This window comes from Neodiprion fabricii, chromosome 5 (genome assembly GCF_021155785.1).
Source record: "Neodiprion fabricii isolate iyNeoFabr1 chromosome 5, iyNeoFabr1.1, whole genome shotgun sequence".
NCBI classification, from domain to species: domain Eukaryota; kingdom Metazoa; phylum Arthropoda; class Insecta; order Hymenoptera; family Diprionidae; genus Neodiprion; species Neodiprion fabricii.
In genome coordinates this window covers 24916439-24937917 of record NC_060243.1, presented here as the reverse complement: position 1 = coordinate 24937917, position 21479 = coordinate 24916439, and the positions used below count along the sequence as shown (strand labels likewise).

The 21479-nt window shown below is 38.7% G+C and overlaps 2 protein-coding genes across 7 annotated transcripts in view; both read left to right on the top strand.

Moving 5' to 3' along the window:
* The first annotated feature begins 39 nt into the window (after window positions 1-39).
* Window positions 40-15720, top strand: LOC124182797 (glycerol kinase). Of its 4 annotated transcripts, none has more exons than XM_046570510.1 (11): window positions 40-370; window positions 7880-7959; window positions 10292-10550; window positions 10629-10846; window positions 10927-11139; window positions 11447-11557; window positions 11709-11965; window positions 12037-12242; window positions 12443-12586; window positions 12714-12800; window positions 14637-15719. In XM_046570510.1, exons 2-11 carry the CDS (start codon window positions 7885-7887, stop codon window positions 14732-14734), a joined length of 1668 nt encoding a protein of 555 aa, XP_046426466.1. In that variant the 5' UTR covers window positions 40-370; window positions 7880-7884; the 3' UTR covers window positions 14735-15719. The 4 variants fall into 4 exon arrangements, with proteins under 4 accessions (XP_046426466.1, XP_046426463.1, XP_046426465.1 ...); XM_046570507.1 differs by lacking the exon at window positions 40-370 and adding an exon at window positions 3518-3962 and having other exon boundaries at window positions 14637-15720; XM_046570509.1 differs by lacking the exon at window positions 40-370 and adding an exon at window positions 6979-7238.
* Window positions 15721-16213: 493 nt separating this feature from the next.
* LOC124182796 (E3 ubiquitin-protein ligase CBL) overlaps window positions 16214-21479 on the top strand; it is a 32792-nt gene continuing 27526 nt past the window's right edge. Inside the window, exon 1 of one of the 3 annotated variants that reach the window (XM_046570503.1) lies at window positions 16214-17769. In XM_046570503.1, the coding sequence (XP_046426459.1) occupies window positions 17228-17769 (542 nt within the window). In that variant the 5' untranslated portion in view covers window positions 16214-17227. The remainder of the gene's footprint in view (window positions 17770-21479) is intronic. The other 2 variants (XM_046570504.1, XM_046570505.1) reach the window with 2 other exon arrangements.

Here is a 21479-nt window from a genome sequence, read left to right as displayed (position 1 = left end):
AATAAGTCTCCGCTCGTAGACGTCGAGGTTCATCTCTGGCAGCGAATGCATAAATCTCATTTCGCGCACGGTGTCCGTGCTCCTTGCCTTGCCAAAGGCATGTGCCCATGCCCGACCGCATTGGGAAATTTCGAGCAGACGACGGTCGTCGAAATCGCGTTGTGAAAATGAGTAGTAAAATTTAAATATGTAGAATATATACCTTAAACGAAGATTCATATCCCCTCGTTCGCATGTCACCTTAATTTACATTCGTTATATAATATTTGCCTCTAAAATTTCACGGTGTGTGTGTGAAAAGGAATCCAGTATTTCATCCACCAGCAGCGCCATCGACGACAAAAGTAGCCGCGCTCGATCGGAGCAGACTGTAAGTGAAAAATCACTGTCAACTAATTCACGCATTAGAAATGATGTTCGGATAAATCACGTGGTACGTTTCGAACGATATGTCAAATCTCGCAGCGATACTAGACAATATCTAAACGACGTCTTGGCCTTCTATGTTTCCGGTTAGTACGATTACCGTAGTCGCTGCACTGACTTTATTCTTACCGCCTGACGTACGGCAAACCTACACTCAACCTGCAGGCTGCCACGTTGGAAATTCAAACGCGATAAAAGACGGGAACAGTTTTTCGTCCTTTTTTTATCACAATTACGACTAATGCAATATTAAATTTCTTTATAAAAAAAAGTTACAGTGCCAAACATATATTACATACACGGGTAAATCGTTAACTGCGAGAAGAAAAAATGTCGGTGGACATTGTCTCGCGGGAAATTTGAACGAATGTTGAAGCGTACATTGTTTATTTATAAGTATTCGATTAGAAAAAAAGGCCGCGAGACGATTCCGCTGAAGAGACTTTTATACACCTCGAGGTTGTGCACCGCCTACGCAAGAATCGATAAATGAATGCAGTGTTAGGTTATAACTTGGCAGTAATTTAGATTCACGATTCTGTATCACAGTAGCCGCGTTCGAGTCCATTTTATCGCAGAGATCGAGGCGTTAGCATTAATTGACAATTAAACAGAGGCAATAAATTAGCCTTGAAATCTATTTTACAACGCCGTTCCATCATCATTGCTGCATACCTAAGCGTCGTTCATTAAATACACATGGAAATTGGCCTTAACTCGACACCCCATTTACCGTGTGCAACGGTTAGGGGAAAACGTGGCGAACTATTATTACACTGCATGTAACAAATCGATTATCATTTTGCCTCATTATTTCTTACAATTATTCACCTCGGAACATTCCACACGGATCATATTTCATGCGAATCTGCAAATATTATTCATGCGAATTCTTTACAGTGTCAAAATAACACGCCCCAATCATATTGTGTTGATAAATCTGAAACCGCTTTGTGAATAGAGTTTGAAATAAACTCTACATTTCGACAACATGGTGTATATACTTTAACCAACATCATGGATTACGCACAGATTGGTATTGCATGTCGATACACCGACTTGGGAAATGTTTATATCATTACAGGCGGCGAAGCATCAACTGCAGTCCAAAGTTCTGAAAAGTTACGCAAGAATGAACAGTACAACTATTCCATTGGCTAACATAATTAATACAAGCAATTGAAGACATTTTACGCATTAAATATTTTCATCGTAATTAAGTTGACAAACAACGTACATAGTTTGCACTCCTATTCATTTTATTTCACGTTCTCTTTCCTCCTTTCCTTTCACACTGCGCAGTTGTACTTTGACTCTCGCGCAACCGTACAGATGAACAACATCATAGTTTTAGTAGTTGGCGAACTTTTCCCTATGTGTAATAGCATATGCCCTACGGGTGTGTGGTCAGAAGCGGGAACAAGATAGCCTTTGGCTACTTGGAACAGATCCGTTTAAAGCTAATCGATCGAATACTAATTGAATCGATCGTATAAGATTTTCTTTCCTCTTTCCTTTTTCCCTGGAGCAACGACTTTTTCTTTATTGAAGAACACCGTTGATCCCCATCTCGAATTAATTTCAAATCGAAAAGAGAGAATTTTTAATCGTCATGAACAAGGTCGCGTCATTCTCTTTCCTCGGCGTTTTATATTTATTTTTTTTTTTTTTTTTTGTGCTGTATACAAATAAAATTTTATCTGCTTCGCAGCTGAATAAATAATTGACGAAGACGAATAAAGGTTACGAAAACTTGACACAGATACTCTGCAGCATATTTTTTAATTCGACTTCCTCGTTAAACTAGCCGAATGAAAAAACGATTTGTAAAATTTATACCAAATGAATAAAATGAGAATGAAACCACATAGGTCTTGCTGTTTATTCATCATATATCCTTTGTTTCATATAACCAAATAGTTTCAAATTACTTTAGGAGTATTCTAAATCTGGCACGGATCAAAAGTTTCTAATTACATCACAGATATCGATTGTATCAAAAGAATCTTAATGAAACATGAAAGAAATGGTGGTAGGCGCACCTTCAGCGATAATTAATTGTCAGAAGTTTGATACATTTGTGATATCGTTCGATATCACGATAGAGAGAAATCATCATCACCTACACATCGGAATCGAGAAGAGGGATCGATCGTTAGTACATATATAAGGAAGAATACCGAAAACGTAAGTGCAATGGACAAGTTTACTTCGCTAAAGTAACAGTAAATGCCAAAACGGTTATATGTTGACTGGACGGTATAAAAAAAAAAAAAAAAAAAAAAAAAACCGTGAACCTTTTTGCTTTACTTCGCGCGATTTTAATCCAAACCTAAATTATACATTGATAATTATAGATTAGGCGCATGTAAGTATATACACTTGAAATGAGTGGTAAAAAATTTTACCGAATGCCAATCGGTGTCGGGCAAAGTTTAATCCACGTTTATAGGCGCGTCTCGTACGTGTGTATGAATATAGAAATATGGTAGCGCAGCTGTTATCACAAACCTGATAAAACACAACTTCCGTTTTATCTTCACATGTACATGAGAAAACGGGCCCCCCTCTATGTACAAGTAATCCGCATCGACTGAATACATCGACCATAGAAAAATGGAGAAAAAAATTAAAAACTATATTTATTTACTCCGAATTTCAATTTCACCGTCAAGATCCGTGAGGGATTCGGGCCAGAAAAAAACCGCAAGAATTTGCTGTCGGAAATAGAGCACGCACCAAACTCACTGAATGATTAACAATTCCCGATAATCGCTCAGTTCATTCATGATCCCGACTAACATTTCGGCACAGAAGTTAAACCTGAACGATTTACTAAAACGGACGTGCCTCATAAATCATACACAGGTGTGCAATGTTCCTATAGTATTGTACGTATACGTATGAAATATCGGTGACTATATGGAGAAAAATCTAAGTTTAGAATTTGGCCTCGCGAAACTCACGTGTTGTGCCAATCTGAGCTGAGGTCAAAACGAATCGATATATGCATATCTATTGTACGTATACCTGGGATAATTAAGTCAGATAAAAATTACGGTTCAGTTTATGAAAAACCTTTCGCGTCAACGGATCTCAAAATTACGTCCGTCGGTTTCTATAATACGTGTCCTTAATTTTAATCGGCGAGTGTTTCGTTTTTTTCTTCATCTCTTCCGCGATCTTTTTCTGAAACGTATTACGATTTCGTTTTTCACATCCATCGACCGATTTTACGTTGTGTTTGTTCTTCTGGAACCGTTGGGTTGTTTAAACCCACCAAAGTTGATAAATGGATGCAACTTTTCGCGTGGGAAAAACAGTGTTACTTCGTATTAGTTATGAAAGAAGCTTTGGTTAGAATGGTTATCAGTGATTGAAATTTTTCACGGATCTACATGTGAACGAGAAAAAACTCGAGGATAATTCTCATAACCGTAGATACTTCGAACACTTCCTGATTCGTACACAAATCGTCATGTTGCAACGCAAAGGGAGTGCTTGGCAATATTTTGCTTTCAATCCGGCTGGAACAGGTACGAATTCAAATTACATAAAAAATAAATCAGATACTCCGTGGAGTTTCTTTCTGAATTTGATAAAAATATATTTTATATATTTGGGTAATAAAATTATTATATTTGTGATAAAAAATTAATGCACGCTACGATTCAAGCTTAAGGCTAAACGAAATCGATTTTTTGTCAGAGTGACGCGAAATTTAATTACAATACCGGTTGTTATATCCTTCGAGTGAAATGATTTTTCACTTTTTCTTCTCAAACATGAAAAAATAAAAACCTGACTGAATTTTTACCAGCTGCAAGTATCTGCGATAATCAAACAAAGCACGTGCCCACGTCACTTTAAATTATTTCCGATATTGTGCATTGATATCGACGTGGCAGAAATTCAAACGTATTACGGTAACGAACAAATTCCTTCGTCTTTTCCTCTGCGAGTTTTCCTCCTTCCGTTACCGATTCTCTATTTTCTTTACGAAATCGAAAGTTTCACGGAATGCTCAACACAGTCTCTAGGTCGTAATATTGTGTCTCGTAGTCGCGACCGTGACCGCTTACTAAAATAACTCGAATGAATTCACGGGCTTAAAGATCTTTCATTTGCCTGGATTTAGAATAAAACAAAATAAAAATAGTTCTAGTCGAGAATTGTCGCGTGATATTAAGTATTATCTTTTATTTCTTCGCTCTACATCTTCCTTGTGAACTAAAATATTTCTTATTTCTTAATCTGATATTAAACGTTGATATACCGCAAAGAGATGACAAAAATAATAACAATTATAAATCCAACTTATCGATAAATTAATTGGTTCATTATCGACGTTCGTAATATATATGAGGTATTCCATGCCAACTAAGAGGACATTTTCCCTGACCTCCGCCAATTTGCTTCATTATTTTTTATATAATTCTACAACCTAAAAAAAGCAGTCACTATTTTTTTCAGATTTTTCGTTCCAACCATTCTTTTTTAAGAAATGTTACAAACCCTTTTATGGTCCTAAAAAACGCCATTTATTATTTTTTTTACAAAAATTAACATAATTTCTAGGTCCTAAAACAAACATTTTGAGCCATAGTTTAGAGTGGAGAATTGATTTTTTGTATTTTTTAAATAATTTTTTAAAGGAATAATTTTTTTTATTTTGCACGTATACAAAACATATGTTATGTTTGTAACATTTTTTAAAAAAGAATGCTTGGGACGAAAAATCTGAAAAAAATTGGCGAGTTCTTTTTTTAGGTTGTAGAATCATATAAAAAATAATGAAGGAAATTGGCGGGAGTCAGGGAAAATGTCCTCTCAGTTGGCATGGAATACCTCATATGTATAAAATTTGCCAACAAGTTGTAGCGACTTATCTGAAAACACGAAGTTAATACAGTACATACGGAATATTGCCACACGTTTGTTTACATATCCACTGTAATAAAATGACAAAATGCATCTTTCGAAATTAGGGGCTTCCTCGATATTATCATGCATCAACAACTAGCTGATACATTCCGCGTTGTTCTTTATCAAAGGTCGACCGGGTTGACATCTCGTTGATGAAACTTACGACTAATATCAGTATCACTGGCATTTACGTATTTAAAGAAGTAAACGAATATATTTCGGTGCCGTTATTGCACTATTGTATATATACTAATTACCATTTTCCAACTAGACATGATTTATCATCATTAGTAGAACTATTTTTATTATTATTTTTATTCTGGATTGTAATCGATTTGAAGAAATCTTTAATAGAAAACTGTGCAACATCCTCTAATGTATTGTATAGAAAATATACGGGAAACGAATCTATCGACATTATTGCGTTTTGGGCGCGACAGCGGTGTTCCGAAACCTTGAGCCAAATATGTATAATAACATGGAATGGGGATAAAGATCGAATAAGACATGCGATGTAAAAATACGAATAAAAAATGTATGCATGCATCAACTGTTTACCAAGACGAGAACCTGTTTCCTCTACGGTACGAAGCTATCAGGGGTCAACGTGTAATCCAATGTATATTATACCTTTAACAGCGTTACAAAGAACTTCAATACCTTATCAGTAATTATAATTTCTCTACACGCATTCACGCATTCACGCATTGGAGTAAAGCGTTCGCCGTCAACTTCGAATTTTCTTGATCTTTCTTATCTCCTTTCTTTAACTCTAATAACTCGATATCATCAAACATATGACGAACTATTTGTTCGTTCACATTTTCTCTAGAGACACGCAGTCTCGGTTTATCCAACAAGCGACTTTCAGAGGTACAAAACATCGGCCAAAGTCCCGAGGTGCGGTTGAAAACTACGCTCGACGATAACGAATACGTCACACCTCCGCGTGAGGTCATCTTCACACAGATATACATGTACATATATATATATATATATACGGCTAAATCACGTACGAAGCAAAGTATTCCAGCTCCCTTATTCTTTCTCCTTTCTCAACATACAAAGTTTCATTCTTATACGCCTTATGCTGCAGTTCTTGCCTGAATACATACAATTTTACACCGTTAACTCTAATTCTTTACCCGATACTTTCCATTTCAGTACCATATTATTCCCTCCCCCCCCCCCCCCCCGTATCGCACTTTCAAAACGTACATAGTATGCTTATAAATATACCCTGGACCAACTTTCAAGATTTCCTTGTTGCCCAGGAGCGGTTTATGCTATGTGTGCATAGTATGCATCGCGCAGTGACTCACCCATAAATGATTTCTGGTACGAATTGCGTGACGTGGTGGTGAGGTGAGGTGAGAGGGGGGGAGGGGGGGGAGGAGGAGGAGGACGAGGCGACACGTTTCGCGGCCATAGAAGCGATCGCGTTTGTATTATTACGCATACGGTGCAGCACTCGCTTCTTGCTTACGATTAAGCGTTTTGCTACTCGCTACTCGCCTCCCGCCTCCCGCGGCCTTCGCGCGCGTAGCCGTTCTCTCTCGACACACAGACACGCGTACACATTGACGCGAGCTTGGCCGGACGGTGACGAGCCCCTTTGGCGGGCCAATCGGAAGCTCGTATTTCGATTACGTCATCATTTCCCCATCTCCAGCTCTGGTTTCAAATAGCCGAGAGCGCAGAACGACGAACCATTCCCTGACATTCCATCGTTCGTGACGTTCGTGACCACATCTATATATACACATGCGCGCGGGTTGTACAGATAGATGTGTACATGCTATATATATATATGTGCATATACGTGAATTGTTAATTTTTCGAAATTGTTGAATATATAATATTCTTCCCTCGTAACGTAAATACAGGTAAATATTTTGTTTTTTTTTTATTTAAAATTTTTCTTATAAATTGTAACCGTTAAACTTGGCTTATTAATTTTTACCGTAGAAACCTAACGAGAATGTACTTTCTTTATTTTTACGCACATTACTGAGTAAATTATAAAATATACAATAAATTTCAAAACTATGAGAATAATCGGTGATTGAGGGTATAACGAGGAAATAAATAAGTCGATGTAAAGAATTGAATAACGTTTGTATTAAAATCGCCTAATTTATCGAAAATACGATGAATAAATAGTATCTTAAATATCGAAGCTGGATATGAAAACCGGTAAGCGTGTTTGTACAGAACCGTAAATTTTATTCATGAATATAACAATACGATAATGTATTTAAATTCGCATCTATTGTTAGACAAGGCTTTTCTCGAATTATTTTTTCTTGTTTATCCTCATATTCATAGCTCTTAAGAAACGATTAGTTAATTAATTTGAAAAGATATCAAATCTTCGTCAAGCCGGAAAAAATTTTTTTTTCCTTGAAAGTGAGTCCTACTGAGGGAAAAGGTGCGCTGAATCATGATGCAGAAGATTCAAGACCGATTATGATTAATGGTAAAGAAAATTAAATTGGTACGTTATAACTATATCGTATGATTACAGAAGCGATGCCTGCGACGACAAAAAGAACCGGACCTCTCATCGGAGTAATAGATGTGGGCACAAGGACCGTGAGATTTGTGGTAAAAAATTGGAAAAAAAACATACCAGTAACGACTATTTCCTATAATACAATATAATATACGTAGATGTACATTAGGTCCAAAGAAGAATGACTTTCTTTTTTTTTCAAAATCACACAATACTAGAAATATTGCGGGTTTTCTTAGTAAAGCATTTCAACCGCTATAAAATAATGTCATTCGATTAATTTTCAACTCTAGCAAATTTATTTTCTAATTGTTACAAGTAATAATATGTAATCTATGTAATTCCACTTTAAAGGCACCTTTTTTTTTCTTTTTTTTTTTTTTTTAATCAAAAAATGAATTTTCTCGAGTTGAAAATCAATTGAATGACGTGATTTTATAGTGGTTGAAATGCTTTATAAAAAAAAAAAAACCACAAAATTTAGTGATGATTCTAAGAAATTTTCGCTTTTAATCTCGAAGAAAGTAAATTTTTACATGATTTCAACTTTAACCTTGAATAGCTGTCGAAAGACTTGAGTCATCGAAAAATTGTAAGAGACCTTTTTTGTAGAGCATTCGATTCCCTACAAAAATTTATATCGAAAATTTATGTGCATTGCCTCGTTACTGAGTTACAAAATTCAGAATGAATCTAAAATTATTTTCGCGTCTTAAAAAAAATTAAAAATTGCGTTCAGGAACCACTAAATGTCATTAACGTCTCAAGTTTTCACAGGCGTCTTATTTCCTCTCCCTGCAACTATTAAACGTGTGAATTGAAAAAAAATAATACTGGATTTTTTGGACCAGTCTAATTATATACATATTAGTGTCTAACATGAAAAAATAATCTTCTCACGTACGATCGCGGTTGTCACGTTCAAGTTCACGTTAATTTGTTTAAAATCTTAATATTAATACGAGGCTTAGCAGTATTTTTATTTATTCGTTTTTATTTTTTTTTTCTCTTCAATTTCGGCGTTTTTGTTTCATCGACTTCCGACGTATCAGAAACATTGATTCAGCACATTATGGAACGAGCAAATACAAGGAATGCTGAGGTTATTGCTCGGTGTATGTCCTATATATTTTATACTGCACACAGGGTCACGGCTTTCATAATCCGGTGAAACGACACGCAAATGTAGCTTGTAAATAAGCTAGGCAATCTTACGTGTGATATATTTTTCAAACCGGTCAATCTCCTAACGAGAGCCTAATTCATGCGATGTAATGCTCGTAATACTTAATAATTGTTCTTATTGCTCCGAGGTACTAATTTTATTATTTGCTCGCGGTGTAACCATATGACATTATCCGATCGTTCATCACCAATAAACTGTATTATATACGGTAACGTGTAATAACAACTTTGGCACTGACAAGCAATTTCACAATTACCGTGGCTGTGAATTCAAAATATGATTTCACATAATGCCAATGAAATCGTCTGGCAACGACGTAACTTAAAATTTCCATCAAAAGTAAAAATTAATTTCTCTTCCCCCGCTTAATACATTCCACAACGAACTGATACTAATTGCGCTCAATTTGAACCATAAAATCTATACACCGTAAAAGCGACCGGTAATATTTACAACCTGGCATAAAGTAATAATTATTTCCAAAATATTCCGCGCGTCTTATCTCTGGCTGGTTGTGCGGATTAGGATTATTATCAGCGGCGGTATAAACAGGCTTGTATGTATTAGCAGGTGATGTATAGATGTATCTATACGTATAGCATACCTCGAGAACTCGGCGGCAGGTAGTGTTACATATCTAATCGCCTAATATCGAAAAATTTTAGCAAGACCTTAAAGATCACCCCGGCAACAGCGTAAAGTTTAGCGACTGTAAGTATTTGATCCGATCAGGCCTTAACCCTTCGAGTCACACATTATTGTGCTGAGTCAACTTTTCTAACAAGATGTTAGTCTACAGTTTTTGTCTCGGGAGTACCGCTCCGTGATTTTTGCGGTCGCTGAATACGAATCTGAAATCGGATTTCAAAACTTCAAGACGATGGATCCAATACGGCGGACGAAAATTTCAAATTCGATCGAATACGGTCAAAAAACTCTGTGCAGGAGTTTTCGGGGTCGCTGATTGGATTCACCATACTGAATTTTCAAAGTCTGAAAAACCGTAAAGAAATATGTTTTCAAAGTTCTCCAAATACACAAAAAATGGATTTAAAATAGGCGGTAAGTATACTTTCCACTATGACTCGAAGGGTTGAGCAGGGTTGAGCCAAACTAGCGTGTTTTTGGTCCCCGATAGGATGCAACGGTGCTGTAGATTCGAAATTAACCTAAAGTAATCGGTGAGATCCTGTAAAATATGGTGGAACCTTATTTCTCAAATTCGATGCACTTCTTAGGTATTCAATGCCAAACACGTGGCCGAAGTAACATCCCATCAGATAGACATAGAGCAGCACAGCCCGCAAGAAGGATGGGTGGAACAGGACCCGAAGGAAATACTGTTCGCTGTAAAGGCCTGCGTGAAGGAAGTGTTGAGAAAATTCGAAGGGCTGGGTCTTTTCGTGACGGACATAGTCACGATTGGCGTAACGAATCAGCGGGAAACGATCGTCGCTTGGGACGGAACAACCGGCGAGCCTCTCTACAACGCGATAGGTTAGCAAAATGGTTTTAAAATTTGACTAAAGCGTTGCCAATATCTAATCGACGCGGTTCCTCCACCCTCTTTTTCAGTCTGGTCAGACATCAGGGCGGCCGCTACCGTGGACCAAATCATCGCCAAGTTTCCAGACCAGAGTAAAAACCACCTTAAATCGCTCTGTGGTTTGCCGGTGAGTCCATATTTCTCTGCGCTTAAAATAAGGTGGCTAAAAGACAACGTGCCGACAGTATGGAAAGCGATGCGGGAGCGAAGATGCAAGGTCGGAACCGTCGACACCTGGGTGATCTGGGTAAGCGATTTGCAGACAGGGAATTCGGAAACGACGATCGACATTCCTCCTCTAATTCGCTATTCGCGATGCCCTTACAGAATCTGACCGGCGGCAAGGACAGGGGACTCTACATAACCGACGTTACGAACGCCTCGAGGACGATGCTGATGAACATCGAGACCCTCTCCTGGGACCCGACCCTCTGCAGATACTTCGACATCCCGATGAAACTCTTGCCGGACATCAAAAGCAGCTCGGAAATATACGGGAAGGTAGCGGTTGGACCGTTGAGGGGTATCACTATATCCGGGGTGATTATTATTACGTTTCGCTATTTGGTTCAACTTCGAGTTTTTGATGAAAGAGAAAAAAAAAAATAACAACGAAGCATACAAAAACTTGAGATCAGGATTGAATTTCTTCAATTGTGAATAGATACGTTCGCCAAACGTTTGCAAAGCTGACGAAGAATTAAAACATGAGTCTCAGCGAAATCCTTTGAAATTTTCAATCCTTAAATCACTTTTTGAAATCCGATATACCGGTGTCAACTTTCTGGACACTGCAGCGTCTCGTTGACTGATGTTTTTCTCTCTACCGTTTTTCTTTTATCTTCAGATACTCGGCAACCAGCAATCTGCTCTGGTGGGTCAAAACTGCCTACGACAAGGCCAGGCCAAGAATACGTACAGAAGCGGGTGCTTCTTACTCTGTAACACGGGAACAACGGTTCGTCTTTACGGTCAATTATTCAAGTTGTAGAGTTGCGCAATAACTTGTCGGAAGTTTCTTCTCGCAGGCTGTTCAATGAAATTACAGTAACAAAGCGAAACAATAAAAAAAAAAGAAATACAATTATTATACAAAGTCTTTGTTTCAGAGGGTTCAATCATCTCACGGTCTGGTAACCACTCTTGCTTATCAATTTGGTCCCAACAGTCCGGCTGTTTACGCGCTGGAAGGTTCGGTCGCTGTAGCCGGGGCGGCAATAAAATGGCTTCGAGACAACATCAAGTTGATTGATGACGTTAAAGAGAGCGAAGATTTGGCACAGAGCGTTTTCAGCACGGGAGATGTGTACTTCGTCCCTGCATTTTCCGGCCTCTACGCCCCTTACTGGAGGAAAGACGCCAGAGGGTATTAAACGTTTCATCAGAATGTTTGTTTTTAACTGCGGTGAAATAACTGACTTTCTCTCGTTTCAAAAGTATTATTTGCGGTCTTACCGCCTTCACGACGAAGCAGCACATTATCAGAGCCGCATTAGAAGCTGTTTGCTTCCAAACAAGGGATATCCTTGAGGCAATGCACAAGGACTGTGGTTTCCCGCTGACAAAATTAAACACAGATGGAAAGATGACGACCAATAACTTGCTGATGCAACTGCAAGCCGATCTATGCGGCACTCCAGTCTGTGAGTAATTATTCGAACGGTGAAGAAGTTTTTTTTTTTAAACCTTCCACGAGATCGTTCCGGGTTTTTTGCAACAGGTATTTTAAAGAGGGCGCTGATAAGGTTAGACAAGATCAGGGGGGAAAAACTGTTAACTTTGAGTAAAAATACGTATGTGCACAGGTTGGACGACGTTCAGTAAACGTTTTTGATATTTTTAGTCAGATCAACTGTGCCTGACATTACGGCGCTGGGTGTGGCGATGGCAGCGGGACATGCGGAAGGCATCGATGTTTGGGAGCTGGAAGGTGAAGAGGTAGAGACTGTTCCCACCGACACTTTTCTGCCTACGACAACGCCAGAAGGTGGGTTTGAACAACAGTGTTAAAAGTTAAACGGAAAAATATAAATCGTGAAAAAAAAATAAACAAGTAGTTGTTCAACCGAATAAACAACTTGTCCGCTCGACTATTGACGTGTAATTATTTGCAGAAAGAGACGCGAGATACACTAAGTGGAAAATGGCTGTTCAAAGGAGTCTGGGATGGTCGACGTCAAAGATGTCTGACCAGATGACAGGTAAAGTTACATCACCGAAAGAATTGAAATTGGAACGATTAGCGACCGCGAGTGAAAACGTACTCAGCAATCCTCCGTGTCCTGCTTAAGATATTGGAGCATGCGGAGCCTGTACAGTAGATGTATTTTAGAGATTAGATTTACGTAGGTATTTCGTAAAGAAGTTCTTCAGTGCTAGTAATCATTCCTTTCTTTTCCCTGTCTGAGTTTTGTAAATAAATTTGTAAAAATTAAGCGCGTCCAATTGTCGGGACAAATTTGACATGCTTTGGATGTACTTCTGGAGGAGCGGATACTGTACGAGGTGTAGATTAATATTGTGACAAGATATCCGATGACATAGAGTACAGAAAGCTGTATCGCTATCAAAATGTGACTCCATTTTTTGCACAACTAACGTATAAGTTATGGACTATAATTTCTATCGATAATTTGATTTCTTGATGTACTTATAACTGTTTTACATGTGATGTCTTTGTTCGACTTCATTTCATTTCGTCAAATTACCTTTTTCTTCCGACGCTTTTCTGAAACCACGTTCTATTCTGAGCTATCCCGCAAACGCAATTAATTCGTCCCACTATCCCCTGTCATCCCCCGTAATATTTATCCCTGAACGTTCTGTAAAATAAATTAAATTTAGAAAAAAAGGTAGCACATGCACTGTGTCCAACCGTGTACCCTGATCCAAGTAAGCCGTGAAAAGTAAAACGGATACGTAATAGTCATTTTTGTCCACAATTTTTTTGATCGTTGACTTTATCGTTGATTGTTCATTGTTCATTGTTCATTGTTGCATAGAACTTTTCGTAACGATTGTTGAACTCCTGTAGTGGTTATTTGTTCGTATAAATAAAGTTACGATCGTAACTTATGTGATGTTGTACTTTAAGGTAGAAAACTACTGTGCTGTGATTGATAATAAAAATCAAATATTTACTAACTATATAAGTATATCACATGTAAGGATACGTTTAAATTTAAGCAAATATTGTAGGCTTGGCATAGCCTATCAATCAATAATACGACACGCCTTTCGTGCTGCATGGTTCTACAAAAGATTTCTGCTTTACTTTTATTTCCTGCATTTTACAGTAGTTTTAGCGTATAGTTTGTCTATTCGATTAAGGGTTCACGGGTATTTTCATATTCTCAATATTACGCTGAAAACATTAGGCTTGATTTTTCATACACTCAAACATGCAGCAAACTCAATGTTCTTGGGTGTGATTTTATTTTCGATATGACGTCGCTTTGTTGTGACGCGGGGTACGCCTAAAACGAATGGACAAACTGTACAATAGAGGATTCAAATGGTTCAAATTTCAAATTTTTTCATCTCGCTTTTACCGATCTTAACAGTTAGACGTATTTTGCTTGTCTATTATCACTGATCGGCACAGTGAACCTCAACACCTAAACGGAAACATGGCGTCGGGAGGACAGAAGGCATAAAACTGTGTTTGAAAATAAAAAGTGAAAACGCTTTTCTGTTACGCAAGCACTAGGGAATTGGCTCATCGCTGCACTTGTTAGAATTCGATTACTGGCTGACCGAAGTTATTATAGGCTAAAGTCTCAAAGTGGCTCTTAGATAGAATGCATTATGGCCGTCATTGGCCTCAGTCCTCATCTACGATTGTCACTTGAAAATTTTCCATCGCGTTTTCTACTTTGCTGACGGAGCTGCAAACGCTAAACGAATACAAACAGAAAAAACCGCTTTGTTATTATATATTTAAGCACAATTTTACGAATCGAAAACGACAATGATTCTTGCTGTAAATTGCGCACCTTATACGGATAAGTCTGTAACCTGTGCACGTTTTGTTCCAGATGAGCGGTACAAGATGCTGGCATCGATACCAGCGAGTTGGTTCCTATTGACGAGCTTTATCCTTCTTCGATTGAGTAAATATTTGGAAAATCGGTGACATCGAACCAACTGCGTCTGCAACGCGTAGCAGTTGAATTTCAAAAAAACGTAAAAGGTGGCGGGTAGCCTGTATATACATTATATAATTATAGTACCCAGTTAATCAAAAATTGTAGTAATAAGTACGAGGCAGCGGTGCCGGTCCATGGCCGCCATAACTGGACCACCTCCGAAATTCAATTCCCGTGTTCTATTAGTCGCTATACAAGTTTAGAAAGAATCAGGGTTCATTCCGTTCTCTATCACCTTCACAGTCAAAAATACCTCTGTGCTTCATTTTTTGGAACAATGATACGTCTTTAAAAGCTAGGAATTAAATCTTACAGCACATAACACCAAGACTCAATTTCTGTCGCGAGTGTGTGTTGGAATCAACATAAAAAAAGGCGTATTCTCGAAACGTCGCGGCGTTGCGGTTGATGATGAAAACTATGGCAAGACTATCCAGTCAATTATTCTCAATGTTGCTGTTATTATTATTATTATCATCATCATCATCATCATACTAACAGTTCTTTTCCCAATTCGGATTTCCAGTGTTTAAAAATAATTCAACATAATTGATAAATATCGATATGCATGACACTGTTTCATTATTTTGTTTTTGGACCTCTTTATTTTTTAATTTTCCTCTACCCCAGTTCGACGTACAGTCACCTTGCTGACAATGAGTTTTAATAAGTACTAAATTACCGTGCTCTCTTAGCAATGATATTTTATTTTAGTGTCCGATTCTTACTATAATACGCAATGGCTTACTTAACAAACGTTCTCCGGAGCTAGTCAAAATTATGTGTAACATGACAACAGCGTATCACATGTCAAACACAAGTGTTTACGCGTGATTATTAAATGTATATACATATAGGTATGTATACGAATAAGAAAAAAGAACACATCGACGCGATGTGTTATGTGAATTCAGCTGTTATGTACAAATTATTACTGTTGATCGAGAATAAACGATAGTACAGTACAGGGGGAACGAATCTTACCCTCCCAAACCTCTAATTACCTATCTATAATTACTTTTCACAGACCAACTTTCAGTGAAAAGAATTATACATTTAAAAAAATATAAATTCAAATAATTTTTCCCCTCTTCCTTTCAATTTCCTCTCAAGCGGCATACGTAATTTACGAAGTCATGACCAAAATTTACGTTCACGCCGCGATGCCTATACTGCCCTGTGAAATATTTTCTTTGATTTTTATTTTGTATTGAAAATCTATTCGTTATTTCCATTGATTTTGAATAATCGGTTTCCTTCGACCATGAACTCAATCAAGAGGATGGGGGAAAAATCAGTTTTTTATTATCGAACTCTTTAACATTTACCGTAGCGACCATGTCTGAATTTCAAACTGCGCGGGCAGCCGGCAACTGTCAACGTACGGCTGATTCATTCCGCTTCCCACACTGGCCGCCGACGGCGCTGGCTACGTTGAAATCGCCGGGTAATAAAATTTTCCGAGGCAAGTTTCCCGTCTGTTAACGATAATCGGGGCACCGTTAATCCTGGGCAGAGTTCTCGAGCCCAGTGAGCGAAAGAGGAGGAGGCAGTGACCAGTTTTCCAAAGGGTATACGACGGTATCAAACGACGATAGAATGCTGTCTAGCGTCGTGAGTTCGTTGCCGTCTTCTCGCGCGTTAAAACTCACCTCGGCTTCACGTAAAACGACGGTTCGTTCCGCCTCGTATCACAATTATTCACGAGTTTCGGTGATAGGATTAAACAAAAGTGCGCGGTCTTGGTTATTATTGCTGCTGGTTAATACTGCGTGTGCATAGAAGTAACCGCGAGAAAAACTACCAAAGAAAAAAGAGTAGGAGACAGATAGTGAGCGAGTGTGTGTGAGTGTGCGTGTAATAGAGAGAGAGAGAGATAAAGAGAAAAAGAGAAATAAAAAGAACTGAAACAATACACAGAAAAATAGATACAAGTCGTACGGCGTATAGTCGAAGAAAAAAAAATTTTAAACAAAAAGGTATCGTTAAAAGGCAAAGTGGTTTGCGTCTACTGATGAAAAATCGGTAAATTGTTAGAAAAAAAAAACGATAAAGAGCATTTCGTGAGGTTACAAAAGGTCATATTCGATAAGGGGGGCGGGGGGGGAGGGGGAAAAATGTGCGAGAAGTACTACGACAGTGGTTCCGTGACGTAAGGGTGCAGAGGAGATAAATAATAAAATATCGTTTGAGATATATCCACCGGCCCGATATTTATTCGCGTTTTCTCGGTGTTTCGACCCGCCCGCGTTGACTGTGGTGGTCGCTGCCGTCCGGTGGACACGAGTGAATAAAAATGTTGGACGGCAGGATCTAGAGAGACAATAGAGAAAGAAGGAAGAGCGCGCACGAGTGGCGAAAAGTAAGTTGGAGAGCGAGCGAAGTGCAAGAGCATCGTTCGGTTCTTCGGGCGCCGTCGCGTCGGTGGCGAGTCGGAGTTTTCTAGTCGTCGGAGGGACGGAGGCGATACGGACGTAAAGATGTCGGGTCAGGGTAGCCGGAGTCGAGCGGTCCACATAAGCTCGATATTCCAGAAGCTGCAGGGCCGTTTTACGGACGCGATGACGCCGCCCAAGTTATCGACGGACAAGCGAATGCTCGACAAGACGTGGAAGCTGATGGACAAGGTGGTCAAGCTCTGCCAGCATCAGCGTATGAATTTGAAAAACTCGCCGCCTTTCATACTCGATATTCTGCCGGATACCTACCAGCGGCTCAGGCTTATATACAGCAAGTACGAGGACAAAATGCAGGTGTTACACAGCAACGAACACTTCTCCGTATTCATTAACAATCTAATGAGGAAGTGCAAGCAGGCTATTAAATTGTTCAAAGAGGGCAAGGAGAAGATGTTCGACGAGACGTCGCACTATCGGCGAAACCTCACCAAGCTTAGCCTCGTTTTTAGCCACATGCTGTCCGAGCTTAAGGCCATCTTTCCTAACGGGGTTTTTGCCGGCGATCAATTTCGCATCACTAAATCCGACGCCGCCGAATTTTGGAAGGAACGATTCGGCAACAAGTATGACGAGACTGTATATCATTTTACTCTTTCGGTACAATCATTGTTTTTCAATTATTTCAGGAATTAATGTCGTCGATACAATTGTTTCAACGAAAATCATTCACGCCGATGTCGAAGAGTTTCGCATCAATTGGTCTCGAAAACTAGCGCCCGTCGATTCGTCCTAGTTTTATCCAGTTTTTCGAAAAGATCGGCAAACTTGGATTTCTTTTTCTCTTTAGAGTCGTGTCCGACAAATAATTTTATAACACACGAGAGCGTCTGATGACGAAGGATCATGATGCTAAAGTTGGTAACGAAATATCGAGGAGAAGATCATTGGTTCGCAATTTTTGAATGCCTTTCAAGGAGTTGGTTTTGTAAAATATGAGTACATTTTATTTATCATGATTTACTAAATTTTAGACATACCTAAAGGTGGAAAGTAACGATTTTTCCTGAACACGCACCGTTGCATCAACGTTACCAATCTTCATTCTCATAAATTATATTATCGGCGTTATACATGAAAAATTGAACTAGCCGTAGCGAATTCCAAACTAAAGATCAAATGACATACATAAATCACCAACTTCAGGGAGATATAGATGTCGTACAGTTATTCTTCAATGTCAAAAAGCACGCATCACTGATCATCGGTATCATCCTGTTTGCGTATACGTGTGTATATATATATGCATACCTATATATACCTATACATGTGTCGTAGAAAAAAATTGATCTCTATAATCCCGAACGGCATGGCATTTTTTCACGTATTTAATCCCAAGATTCTCGACATAATTTAAAGGCGTTATTTCGTCATCCGTTTGTGTTGCGAAATTGTTTATCGCCTTTTATAATAAAACACCACACCGACAGTTGAATACCAGATACGTGAGAAGCAACTGCAAAATACCAAGAAATCAAAACCAAATGATGATAGTATGCATACACGACGAAACCGCTCAGCGATGATGCGAAAGAAACGGTATGAAGAAAAATGGAGGTTAAAAAGTAACGCAAAAACGAATTACGCTGCGGCACTATTAAAATTGCGTATTGGGTACACCGCCTTCGACTACGCATACCTGTACAGCTATTTGTATTTGAGATCCGTGCGATGACGGCTGATGCGAGGCGGCTCAAACTCATCCATGAATGGCTCGTGGTCGGTCGACCTCGGTGCGAATTTTTTTCTCCTTATTTTGTGGTTACATCCCGTTAGGGCGAGTGCCAATGTACTCTGTGTTTATTTGTTTTTCAACATTTTATACTTTATTTAACAATTTAATTTCATCTGATTTAAATCACTCCTATTAGTTTTTTAGATTTTATTTACTATCGCCCGTTAATATATTCAAATCCTTACGCGGCAAAACTATTATACATAGCCATATTCTCCCGCGAACTTTTTTCTTGTCCTCGTCGAGAACTTGAAGACTATTCGACATAACTTTTCCCTATCTGTAAGAGAGTTCAGTCGTCGTTTGCATAAGTGTCATCCCCTTCCAAATCGGATTACAAATATCGTTATATCTCAAAAACTGTTGATCTGATTGCAACGAAGTAAAGCTTAAATCCTGGCCAAACACGTTGCAGCTATCCAAAGAAAAAAAATATCAAATTTGATTCGGTAGTTCTCAAGTTATCCTAGTACAGTCGGGACAGAGGGACATTGAATTTTATATATATAGACATATGTAGAGAGGAAGGGAAGATAAGCGTTAGACTGATTCATTTTCGAAAGCACCACGTAGACAGTAATTTCAACTGTCGTTAGATTTTAAAGATGATTTATTACAGTTGTGTAATCAAATTTGTAGGCTTTGGTTAATTTCTCATGACAAACCACCGATACTTCGGGTCTTCGTCCTTTGTAGACCGAACATCGCGCGGATTACATATAAATATAAAGACTCGTCCGGCTCCTCGAGACGTCGATTTAGCTACTCCCGCTTCTTTTGACAATTTTTTCATCTTTTTCTCTCACTTCGTATCATCGTCTCGCCGCGTCGTCTGAGACCCCCTTATGCCTCGCAACACGCGCACGAACAGAAGAAAACATATTCGTGATACTCGTCCTATTCGTGTGTGCACGAAGTGTATTGTATCACGGTAGAATACGACGTGAATCTCGTCGCGTATCCTCCGGCATGCTTCTCGCTACGTGTGCACGGACCCTTGGATCCATTCCGACACATTCAAGGCTGCCACCACTTGTTCAACGTGCGAAACAAACGCCGACGGTGGCCTTGAATGTGTCGGAATCAATCCAACGGTCTGTACATGTGTTTGTATGTGCGCTAGTACGTACGCCCCCGCAAATAAGAATAACCCTTGTTATCCGTTTGTCACGGTTAGTCCAGGTCGCAGTGTACGTACATTTGGAATAAAAATTTGTATTCCTATCACTGTTTTCTTTACCTAATCGTTGGGGGAGCTCTTTGACGGTCTAAATCCAGAATTTCGGTCGCCATCTTGAATTTATCGGGGAATTTTTTTTTTTTTTTTTCTTCTTCTTTCTTTTCTGTCAAACAGCACGCCCGTTTGCAACTCTTGACTAAAAATCGTTGTAACTCAATTTTCAGGATACTTGAATTTCTCTACAAAATTGGTTGTTGTGACAAGTTTTTGTCGATGATCGATATTTTTCGACTTGAATCTGAAATTCGAAATGGCGGCCGAAGCCACTACGGAATCTGGTCGAAAATCTGGATTCAGACTAGCAACGACCTTCACCAACGATTAGGTAAAGAAAATAGTGATATCAAAAAATCGGAAGTTCAGATATTTGATTTTCGTTTTGTTTTTTTTTTCATTGTATTTATCGATTGGTCTAGGCGGTAACGATCCTCATCGCGTGTACCAGGCAAACCTTCTTCGTGGAAAGACGGAGGAGGGGTTTGTAATTCTCTGAAATCTTTACGTAAACTTCAATTGCCTTCGAATTCTTCTCCGAGTTTCTTTTCCCTTCTTTCTTTCCTTCTTAGATTTTATTCGTATTTCTCGTTTCTCCGTTAAACAAGGACGTTACTTGTTTACGTACGAATCGAAGAAAACTGAGTATAATACTGTAACAAAAGTCTGAAGAACGAAATGTTGACGTGACGATTCGTCTTTAGAAAAAATCGTTACTTCTCAATTACTTTAGGATTGTAGTAGGAAATTCGGTATGTGTTAAACTTTAGCGATGTCAAAAACTTACTTATACATTTTGGAAACTCGAATCCTTGATATCATTCCGTTGATGAAAGATGATGATTTGTTTTTTAGTGTTTCGTTATGTTGACGTTAGTAACTTTAACCTCGTGCCACTGAAGCGCGGAATCAGGATTTGTAAGTAAATGTAGTCAATGGAATTGACGAGAATAATTCTTCAACTATCATTCTTATTCACAGAAATTGACGACGTCAAAGCGTGAGGAATAAATTATGAAAAAAGTATTCCTTGTTTTCTTCGACTAACGTTCGACGCCTTAAACTGTTAAATTTTCCGTCTAACTCTACCCCTCTTGTTGGATTGTCAAAATTCATTATGGTTACACTTCGTCTATTAAATGACGTGACTCTACGTTATTACAGGTATTCGTGCGGTATTCGTTATGTATGAGTTATAAGTAACGATCGTAACAACGACAAAGACGATAAAATAAGCGACTGTAAGTGAATCGTGCTCCTCGACGACCGTAAGTTTCCAAAGGCGTTGACGCCAACCGGAAGTACAT

Excerpts from the sequence above, each read along its gene's own strand:
- LOC124182797 (XM_046570507.1), top strand. The coding sequence starts at position 3,905 with ATGTTGCAACGCAAAGGGAGTGCTTGGCAATATTTTGCTTTCAATCCG. Across the intron at positions 3,963-7,879 it reads TTTCAATCCGGCTGGAACAG|AAGCGATGCCTGCGACGACA; the intron begins GTACGAATTCAA and ends GTATGATTACAG. Across the intron at positions 10,551-10,628 it reads GCCTCTCTACAACGCGATAG|TCTGGTCAGACATCAGGGCG; the intron begins GTTAGCAAAATG and ends CCTCTTTTTCAG.